Below are 11,770 nucleotides of genomic sequence, written 5' to 3'. Positions count from 1 at the left end.
AAATGTGGGGGTGAGGACTTGATGGGGTTTAAGGGAATAAAGAGAAAGCATGCTGTATTTTGAAGAGACTTTAATTTTCTGTAATTTACAGATTTCAATTTTATTTTAATACAATATTAATGGATAAAACGTGTAAAATATATATATTTTTAAATGATTTGGGGCCCCTTATGCCTGTCATACCCTGTCCTCCCATAACGACCTAGTAGCCATTTTTTATGTTGATTACTTTTGTGTCCCCTTGTGTCTCAAGATTAACACACTCGTCAAAGTAATATGTAGAATATGCACAGGAAAGGGGTTACTTCTTTAAAAGTGCCATAGGTGGGATACTAGTTAATGACTGTTATTTATTTGCTGGGATGACAGGTTTACAGTGGAAGTCATTACGGTGCCACGGGGAGGTGTTTTGTACTGTTGGTTACTGTCCCCACCCACTGATGCATTACTCAGCAGTGCTATATATATTGACTTTGTTAGCTGCTAAATGTGTGTGCAAATAACTTTTAGAGGTCCCTAAATAACAGGGGAAAGGATAAAGAGAAATGGAGCTTTTGCTGAATATGTATCAGAGATTTTACCAGAATAATAATGTATACAGTGGTATCTGCAGTAAGGCTTTCCCCCTGTTATCTACAGACAATACGTCTGCTTTAAAAAGTTAGCTTTTTTAGCTGAGAATGTTGAAATTTACAAAGGTAAAAACAAACACATTTGCATAGCTTTTCTGAAAAGCAACATGCTTTTCTTGTACCGATAACTATTTTACAGACTACTGAAAGACTGTACTATGTAGAGTATTAATTAATTAGTTCTTAAGTTTTGAATCAGCAAAATGATCATACTATTCACACTACTCGTGCAGCTTACTCGTTAGCACCTGTACAGTTCTGTAATTCATTTGTTACATTTGTATGACAGAAGCTGTCACTGTGTAAAGGGTAACTTGACTAAGACTAAATCTCCAATTGAATTATCAACATGAAATCAAAATTGCCTGCAATCAAAATGCATAGATACCAAATGTACAGATAAAGATTTTAAAGCTGTCTAGCAGTTATGTACATAAGCATATAAATTGTAAATATTAAATATCATAATGCTAATATAATGGATGAAAACAAGAAGAAAAAAACCACAAAAGCTGATGTATGAACATTTACTACATATATACCTTATACACCTGTCTACATACAACAATTATACAAAACATGCTCTATGTACATAAAATGATTCCTTATAAAATAAATAAGGTTTATGCATTGGAAGAAACAAAACACAAAGTATAGTAAGTGTTCTCAAGCGCAGTGAAACGTGTTTTTCAATAGAATGATAAGCCATTAAAAAAGCAAATACACACTGAATTCTTGTCACTTTAACTCAAGTACAAACAGTATTCACACCTAGTACTGGTGTACAGTCAACAATTATGGCTTGAATTTTAATTGGGACTTTTTTGTTTGTGAATAAAATAACAGCAAGCCTGAATTTATGCTCATTTATGTTACTGACAATATGCAAAATGCATGAACAAAGCCTTTAGGCTGATACGGCAACATAACGACCTAAAAGTATCAAGAAATATATTTGAATGCCAGTTTGTATACCCAATGCTGATGAGACTCTTTTTAGACAAGTGCTGTCAAACGATTAATCGCATCCAAAATAGAAGTTTTTATTTACATAATATATCTGTGTGTACTGTGTATATTTATTATTTATATATAAATACACACACATACAGTATATATTTTGAAAATATTTACATGTATTTATTTATATTCATATAGTTTATATTATATATATATATATATATATATATATATATATATATATATATATATATATAAAACTATATTTAATATATAAACATAACATATTTCTTAAATATATACATGCATGGGTGTGTATTTATATATACACATAATAAATAAACACAGTACACACACATATACTATGCAAACAAAAACTTTTATTTTGGATGTGATTAATCGCTATTAATTGTTTGACAGCACTATTCTAGACGTTTGCTGCACATGTAGCATTATAGGCAATGGCTCGTGAGCACCAATGAGTAAAACATGACACATATTACACATTCTCCTCCATATGGACATGTGACTCCAGTTTCCAAATGTGAGAGATTGAATCTGAAAGGTGACAATTTGATTCCTTACTCTAACATGCACACATACATGCACACATAACCCTGACTCATATAGTAGGCGGTGAATGCTTTTATAAACCAAGTTATCGTTCATCTCCTGAAAGAAAGGGTCAGTATTTTTGTGTCCTGATGTAAACTGACATGGACAGTTGGAGAAAAATACATTGTGCGGCAATGTGGGTGGGGGACTTTTGTGTGTGTGACTGAACGTGTGCTGAAACTGCCTAACCTGATTCTGTCATTGCAGGCTTCAGGCTATAAAGTAAAATACAGCCACTCAGACAAACCCCATCTCACACACGGACCACAGTAAGTGCTACAGAGTCTGGAGAATGTCACAGAAGGCCGAAAGTTTGCTGAGATTAAAGGAAGAATCAAAAAACACAAAATAAGGTGTGGGGTCAGATCCTGGTCCAAATCTCAAATTGCAAATCCAAGCCCAAATGTTTTGTTTCAACGCCAACCGATTGTTTGTTCGTTTCAGAGATACACAATATTCTCCTCTCCATCAGTATCTCTGTTCTCTGTCTCCATGGTAACAAAGGGCTGGTTGACGAGCAGGATGTCGGCTTGATGAAGCCCCGCCCCTGTTACGCCAGCTGACCAAGATTCTTGGACATGGCCGAGCTGACCCACATCTGTGAAGACAAGATCGGATGTTACTATTCATCATTGTCCTCAATAGTCACCATAGTTACATTATTCATGATTTTCTTCATGTTGATCCATCATTTTCCTTCTTCAGTGAAACACAAAAGAGATCTGAAGCAGAATGTTTTCCATACAACTGTGGATTTTGGACGGTGAATGATATTTTATGATACAAAGCTCCACAAAAGGACAAAAACATACCATAAAAGCCTCACACAAGTGGCTTTGTATGCAATATTCCATATATTCCTAACTTTTTAAAATTTAAGTTACTCACTGATAATCTTCCTAATGTATGTGTGAGGAACAGACGCAATTTTGAGACCATCTATGTTCATTGTATGAAGAGCAGAAGCTCCTTTTGTGTTTGACCAAAGAAAATAATATGGAATCAACATTTTTTATTTTTAAGATATTATGTTCATGCTCATGTTACTACATTACGGTGGCCCAGTAATGCACAACACAACGAAATTAGCACAACACAACGGAAACAAACCGCAACACAACAAAATTAGCAAAACACAATGGAAAAATTCCACAACACAATGAAATTAGCACAGCACAACAAAATTAGTCCTATGCATTGTGTTGTGGTGATTTCGTTGTATCACAACACAACGGAAACAAGCCACAACACAACAGTAACACAACACAACGCAATGGAAACAAGCCACAACAAAGCGAAATTAGCACAATACAACGGAAACGCAACACACAACACAACGGAAACAAGCCGTAACACGACGAAATTAGCACAACACAAATACATTAGTCCTATGCGTTGTGTTGTGGCGATTTCATAGTATTGTGGAGATTTCGTTGTGTTGTGCACTACTGTAAAAGGAAAAAAAAAACATCTAGGCCTAACCCACACAAGGGGTTCAGCTCAAGCGCTATCACGTCTTTATCATTCATGTGATGTTGTGAATGAAACTGATGAATCCCTCTCATTTAATTACCCATTTCTCAACAGGGTCTATGACCCAATTTCATTACCTCCATTTCGAATGTTTGTGTATGTGAGGTAATGTTGTAAGCTGAGCACTGTGTGCATAGTGAAGGTCAAACATTAACTATTGTGAGGCCATGGTCTTGACCTCTGAATAAACAGTGAAACAAAGCAGTGTTATATGTGTGTGGATTTAACCAGCACTTCAATCAAGGCCTTTATAGGACAGGTAACATTCATATTTACTCACTTCAATTAAAAAAAACGAACAGGTACAGTAGACTGTAAGGATATATTTTGGTTTGCTGAGTGAATCATGACCATTGTGGACATACAAACATTTAATTATGGCCTTCACCAGTGTTTAGCTCTACTGAAGCTCTCCTTTGTTCAGCTATTGGTTTAAGCATGTTCATGTCTCATCAGCATAATTTTTTTGGGCCTTAGATGTTTAGGATTCAATTAAATTAAGTCAATAACAGGGTCATCTGTTTCAGAGCTTTAGCTCAATTCTATCTCATTCTTTCGCCCCAACAAAACCCCAGATTATGTGGGGCTTTTACAACCAAAGATTTTATTAATGTTTTTGAAAAAAAGTCTCTTATGCTCACCAGGGTTGCATTTATTTGGTCAAAAAGAGTTTAAAATATGATTAAAAACATTATTATTGTCATACATCATATTGTCATTATTATACATCATTATTATGCACTGTGGGTATTTATGTTAAATAAGACCCTATAGTAGCTGATGAGATTAGCTAGGAAGTGGGACCCTAATCTAGCTAAACATGCACCCTGTGCATGCTCTGTCAATAACGAGAGAGGGTTAATTAGGTGGTCAATACACACACAGTATACAACCTTTTAAAGCAAGTAAATAAGATGGTATGTACTGTACTGTAATATTCACCTGTGAAAACTTGAATTTCACTTCTGTGTTCAACAAGTACCAACAGTACAGAGATGAAGCGTATGAGTGTGTTTGTGTGTGAGAGAGGGACAATTCATAATGTTAAACAGACAACTCAGACAGCTCATGTGTGAAAAACGATGAATAAGTTTCTGTCCCTCTCCCCTCCTCTCCCTTGTAAGATGACAGGTCACTCTGTAATGAGTTTGGTAAAGATTTTTTAGATCAATGTTCCAATCAGTCTCCCGTAGCTGGGAGGCCCTTGATTCACACGCCACTGTCAACCCGACAGTCAATAGACAGAATGCGTAATTGATCGCAAAGACAGATGTGTATCTGTGTGTGTTTGTACCTGTGTGTGATAGAGTGAGGATGAATCTTTGTTATTAAACACAGATTAACAACACAAAGAGAGCAAATCGACCTTCACTGCTGCAACACAAGTTTTAGTAACAATTCGCAAGTTGATGCGATGAAATCAAATCTTTCTTTTGCTGCTATGGCATAGTTAAGGGCCAAACAAGTCCAGCTTGACTTTCTGCAATGTTGTTACCTATGGGCAGCTATATAATGGCAAAAATGTGCCAATCATTAGATATTCTGCAATACCTTTTAAATTGCGGTATATCCGTGACAAGATTTTGAGTCAACTATAGCACATACTCCAAAGTGTGTTGCAGATGGACGCTTCTTGTGTGAAGAGTTTGGGTGATTATAATGAGAGTGATTTGTTTGGATGCGTCACACCATCACACTTTTTTCTGGTGCAGTTATGATATAACCGTTTACAGTTGCCAATTAATGTCACAACAGGTATTTTAACCGCCTCATCAAGTCATTTGTAATTAATTACTTTTTTGAGTCTTGTTTTTAAAGGGGTCATATGATGCGATTTCAAGTTTTCCTTTCTCTGTGGAGTGTTACAAGCTGTTTTGTGCATAGATAAGACCCCTGAAGTTGCAAAGACTAAAGTCTCAAAACCAAAGAGATATTCTTTATAAAGTTAAGATTCGACCACGCCCCCCTAAAACGGCTCATTCAAACACACCCCCACATGTCTACGTCATGGTGTAGGAAGATTTGCAAAACACTGCCCAAATGTATACGCAATGAAAGAAGGCGGAAGAACTGTTATTCTCGCTGTAGTATTGTTGCTGCCGCCGACGCCATGTCCTGGAGACGCTGTGTTTCATTGTGAAAGCGAAACTGCTTTGTTTGGGCTTCCAAAAGAGGACACAACTAGAAATCCATGGTTAAGTTGTATTTACAGCACTGTTCCAGAACAGTTCAACCCAAATGAGTGTGCAGCGCATTTTACGGAGGACTATTTCCTGAACCTGGGAGTAGCCTGCCAGCTTTGCACAAAGGCTGTTTCTATAAAGAGGGGCAATTCCAACTTTGCAAGGACAGTCTGGCGCTTCTGATTCACAGCTTGTAAGTATGTTGTCATATTTAAAGAATTTGCCACTGACTATTCAAATGCGAGTTTTGAGCTGTGTAGAGTAGTGCTTGTTGTTTGTTGTTTCTCCGATCACAAATGCAGACATGGTAATGTTTACGTGGTGCGATGCAATGCGACGCGTAAAAAGACAGTATTAGTCATTATAATCAGTAATTATGTCTCCACTGAATGCAACAAATGCCTCGTTTGTAATGGGTTTTATTGTTTTTGTGTCGTCGCGCCGGGACACGGCATCACAATACGGTAAGGGGCGTAACATTTCCGTCTCACACTTGAGGTATTCGGCCAATCACAACTCACTGGATAGCTGGCCAATCAGAGCACGCCTCGCTTCTCAGAACGATGAGCTTTGTAAAAAACGGCACATTTCAGAAAGGCGGGGCATAGAGGAGCAACAATAATGTACAGTATGTGGAAAATAATGTGTTTTTTGAACCTTAAACCGCATAAACACATTGCATTACACCAAATACACAAAATAATGTTCTATTTAGCAACGTCATATGACCCCTTTAACTCAAGTGTTACGTAATGTGAAGCTATTTTCACATTGTGCCAGACTTCATCAGTTATAATCTTACCCTTTGGTTTGAGACTTAATATATTAGAAAATATTATTGAAAATCTTGGTAACACTTTACTTAAAGCCTTTATGTATAATGCTTTAAAAAAATAGTTTTAATGCATTAATTTTGCCTTGTAACGCACTTTAAAATGCATTGTACCATCTCATGAATAATTGTAACCACAGTTCGTTATAACACTTATCAATTCATTGTTACACTATGCATTTTAAATTTGGTTACAATTATTTACTACAAGATATAATGTATTACATCGCACTTTATGATAATTATAATGCATTATACCCTTTAATAACCTTTTATAATGCATTATACATAGGCTTTAAGTAAAGTGTTACCAAAATATATTATGGTTTACACAAAATATTAAGCAACACAACTGTTTTCAACATTGTTAATATTAAAAAATGTTTCTTGAGCAGATCAGCATATTAGAATGATTTCTGAAGGAACATGTGACACTGAAGACTTTGCCATCACAGGAATAAATTACATTTTAAAACATATTCAAATAGAAACAGTTATCTTAAATCAGTGTTTCTCAACCCTGGTCCTGGGCGCCCCCCAACACTGCACATTTTGTGTGTCTCTCTAATCAAACACACCTGATTTAACTCATGAGCTCATTAGAAGAAACTCCAGGACCTGAAATGGGTGTGTCAGATAAGGGAGACATACAAAAATGTGCAGTGTTGGGGGGCGCCCAGGACCAGGGTTGAGAAACACTGTCTTAAATGGTAAATATTTCACAGTATTACGATTTCCTACTTTTTGATTAAACACAAATGCATATAATCCATTATTTTAGGGGGTGGGGAATGTGCACCAAAAAAACAACAACAAAAAACAAAACAAAACGCACAACTAAGTAACTAGTGATTGCAGTAAAAACATTACCATTGTTTGGGATCTCTGTTAGACTTCTCCGAGGGGTCGAGTACATTGTTCCTCCAGTCCAGCTCTCATGCCCTGCAGGAGCATCGGATACTCCAGCAGAGCTCTGTCTGTGGTTGGATCGTGCCAGGAGTGAATTGAGACTGTTCTGAGAACTGGGAGAATCCGAGTATCCTGAGTGCAGGTGGACAGTCTGATGATGATGGTGTGGATGATGTTGAAGGTGGATGTGCCTGTTGTTCAGAGTGGGAGACATAAATGCTGCCTCGTTCACAAAAATGGATCCATGATCATCCTGACCACTCAGGCGATGGTGACCAGCGTCCTGAAAGACAGACATGTGCATCACTCACATATTACTACAATATACAAATACAACTTATCTATAAACAATGCAATTACGGTACATACTCCTGCACCTCATTCAAATTATATAATGCCCAGATGGACGACTTCTGGCATAGGTGTGTTTAGCAGCTTCAGATTATGTGTTATGACACACAACTTTGCCACACCTTTTAAAGTCATGATATAGAACATATAGAAGTAGTAAACTTACATAAACGGTTTAATCCTAAGAGTTAGTTTGGAAAATAATAACATATAATGACTAAGAGAATAAATATTTTTGAAAATTTTAGGGGAAAAATAGCAAAATTGAATGCATCTAAAATTAAATTATAATGTAATAAGGGAACATTAAAGTAAAAAAAAAAAAAAAATAAACTCAGAAACAACCTCAATTTTAGTCAGCCATTATATTGAATTAAGTTTTCATTTCCAGCTTACCTCTATTAGGACCAACTGTATTATTTTTAATTACCTCCACATGACATCATCTGGTCATTCAAAGGCCTTTCCTTTTTTTCCCCATAGTTTTCTTTTGTCTGTACTTCATTTTCTCACATTTAGAAACAGCTGTTTCACTTTAGAAAACAGACAGCAGAGCCTGCAGTATGATGCTGTTTTTCCAACAGACATGATATCCACCTCTTCACTCATTTTCCTGAGATTTCTTCATTCATTCAGTTGGTTGGTTACATATGTGAATTAAAGGCCAGACTGAATCATTGACCCACAAGCTCAAAATCTCCGTTCTGTGCTAATCAGCCCCCACAAACAATACCATAAATAAAACTTGGGCCTGAGGCGGTTCATGTGTGTGGGAGCGTTAAAGACAGACACAGAAATATATTCCCCAAAAGGTCAAAGCTTAGATGGTGGAAACACACTCACAAGCTATTTAAAGTCATGGTTTCATGAAAGCCATTCTGAGGGGGAATCCACGCAATAGCAATAACAATAAGAGGCTTTAGAAAGGATTTTACCTCTCTGTATTTATAAAATATCTAAATGGAGAGTGTTGCAACAACCAGACTCCAAACAGCACTGTAAATTAAAGCATCCTGATACAAATGGTATCTCTATTTGAATATATTTTATATTGTTATTTATTCCTGCGATGACAAAACTGAATTTTCGGTTGTCATTACACCAGTCTTCAGTTCAGAAAACATTCTAAATTGCTGATGTGGTGCAGATTTGGTGCTTTAAAAAAAATATTACTAATCTATGTTGAAAGCAGTTGTGCTGCTTAATTTTAAAAGAACATCATTAATTTGAACTTGTTGAAAATAAAATAAATAGCTTGCCACAGTAAAAACTGCACTGTTTTGAAAAGATGCTGTCACACCAGTGAACAATGTAGTCAAATAGTTACCCAACGCTGTTTTTGCATCTAGTGAAGACACGCCAGAGAAGTTAGCCATCAGATGGACGCTATTGCCCTACCTCTCGCCCTTGCACTCGCCCTCTTTCTGATCTTTCCAATCAAACTTCACAAACAAATGAAATATCACTTCCCTGACCTGCAGAACGAAGCACACAGAGTTGTTTTTAATTTTGCCTTGGTAGGGGCTTTTCAATTATCATTAATCATTAGCTTGTTTATTAGCACACAGACAAGAGGATGAAGCTAAGACCGCCTCACACGGCCTAAGACCGATGAGCCATGAATTGTTCTCATTATCCCAGGTAATGAATCAGAGGCTTAGCTGTGTGTGAAAAACAGACGCTTGACCGCAACTGAATCCTCCCTGTGTACAAGAAGTCAAAAGGAAAGAAATGTTTTCTTCCTCAGTGGGCTGCCACACCTGATCTGACTCTGCCTGAAAAAACAACGACATTGGCTTTGGACCTTATAAATTCTGTTGTGTTTGGGTTTTCTGCCATTGTCTTATTTATTTGTCAAGGCGTGTTTGTAAGGAATGGTCACTAAATTTAATCCAATAATACAAAACACTGTTCACCCAAACACAAGAAGAGAGAAAGAGAGAGACATGCACTCTTGGGAACAATAAGAACAACCTGAAGACACAGGAATGCTCATTACCACACATTTTGACTTTGATTTTTTTTTTTTTTTTTAAAGAAATGATTAACTTCATTCAACAAGGATGCATTAAACTGATCAAACATGAAGGTAAAAATTTATAATGTTACAAAAGGTTTCTATGTCAAAATGATTTCTACTCAAAGAATCCTAACAAATATATACATATCAAAGTTTCCACAAAAATATTAAGCAGCACAACTGTTTTTAAACATTGATAATAATAATTGAGCAGCAACAATTTAGCAGCAAATCAGAATATTGGAATGATTTCTGAAAGGCCATGTGACACTGAAGACTGGAGTAATGGCTGCTAAAAATTCAGCTTTGTCATCATAGGAACATATTAAATTAGAAAACAAGGTCACACTTTATATTAGGTGGCCTTAACTACTATGTACTTATATCAAAAAAATAAGTGCAATGTACTTCTTGTGTTCATATTGTATTGCAAATCACTTTTGCTGCTTTGAGGTGGGATATGGGTAAGGTTAGGGGCAGGTTTGGTGGTATGGGTTGGTATAAGGGTGGGTTAAGGTGTAAGGGTAATTACAGAAATTAATCACAGATGTAACTACATATAGGTATTTTAAAAAATATAAGTACAATGTAAAAACATGTATGTACACAATAAGTGCATTGTACCAAATAATGAATTACATAGTACATAGTAGTTAAGGCCACCCAATATAAAGTGGGACCAAAAACAATTTAAAATTGTAATGATATGTTTTTTACTGTATTGGGTTGATGAAATAAATGCAGCCTTGGTGAGGAAAACAAAAACATTTTAATAAATCTTATTTTTGAATGGTAGTTTTTTACTTTCGAAGAGAGACAAAAGAGTGAGAAAGATAGAAAGAGAGAGAAGAATGCAAAACAGCTGAAATATGTAAGGAACAGAAATAAAAAGAAGAACAAAATGAGACAGAAGGGGATTACAAGACAAAAAAAGCAAATGGGATAAAAAAAAAAAAACAGAAAATATATAGCTTCTCTTCCTTGAATTCATAACTGACAGTTTTGTTCCATCTTCAAAGTCAGATGTGAACGGATTTGGGAGAGCTTTCCTCTGACATCACTACCTGGGTGTTTTGGCAACAGAGTAAAGGAGGGATGAGGAAAGAGCAGAAGAGCAAAGAAATATTTTAGAATTCAGAAGACAGCTGTGTCTCCTGACTCACACTGTGTATAAAGGCTTTCATGACATACTTACAGCTCACAGCTATAGCTTTTAGGAATATTTCAAACATACACAAACAGCTACGGAGAATATACACGCATATGAACAAACAGGAAGATACTACAAAGTCCCAAAAGCAAAACAAAAGCACCCTTAGTGCCACTAGTGGCAGTCAATCACAGGAGGCAAGACAGCCTCAGATTCCTCAAATATTACTCTAAACAAACTAATTAAAACTACTTTAATCAATCTCTCACTAATGTATACAACTCAAATGCATAAATATGTATTTTTAAATAGGGTTAACGTACCCATTAAGCACACTTCCATTTTAGAGATCAGATTATAAAAAGAAAAAATAATTTATTATCCTACTTGATGTCTTAACCAACTGATTAGAGCCCTTTTTTACGTCCCTAGGGCCGGGCTTCGGGCCAATTTTCACGTCATAGTTCAGACGAGGGCCGGGCCTCGGGCATGATTTAGTTTTCTCCTTATTTTTATATTTTAGACATCCATCAATTAGTGATGAAAAAAAATTGCCGCGCTGGTGGAAACAACACGAGACCGTGC

The 11,770-nt window shown here is 36.2% G+C and overlaps 1 protein-coding gene across 1 annotated transcript in view; it reads right to left on the bottom strand.

Annotated features, from left to right (window-relative positions):
- Positions 1 to 1,952: 1,952 nt before the first annotated feature.
- The window catches only part of arhgef28a (Rho guanine nucleotide exchange factor (GEF) 28a), an 85,675-nt gene continuing 75,857 nt past the window's right edge, over positions 1,953 to 11,770 (bottom strand). Inside the window, 2 exon segments of the mRNA XM_058775747.1 lie at positions 1,953 to 2,805; positions 7,626 to 7,947. Coding sequence (XP_058631730.1) covers positions 2,648 to 2,805; positions 7,626 to 7,947 — 480 coding nt within the window. The 3' untranslated portion in view covers positions 1,953 to 2,647.

Source organism: Onychostoma macrolepis, chromosome 05, assembly GCF_012432095.1.
Source record: "Onychostoma macrolepis isolate SWU-2019 chromosome 05, ASM1243209v1, whole genome shotgun sequence".
NCBI classification, from domain to species: domain Eukaryota; kingdom Metazoa; phylum Chordata; class Actinopteri; order Cypriniformes; family Cyprinidae; genus Onychostoma; species Onychostoma macrolepis.
This window is presented reverse-complemented; position numbering and strand designations above follow the sequence as displayed.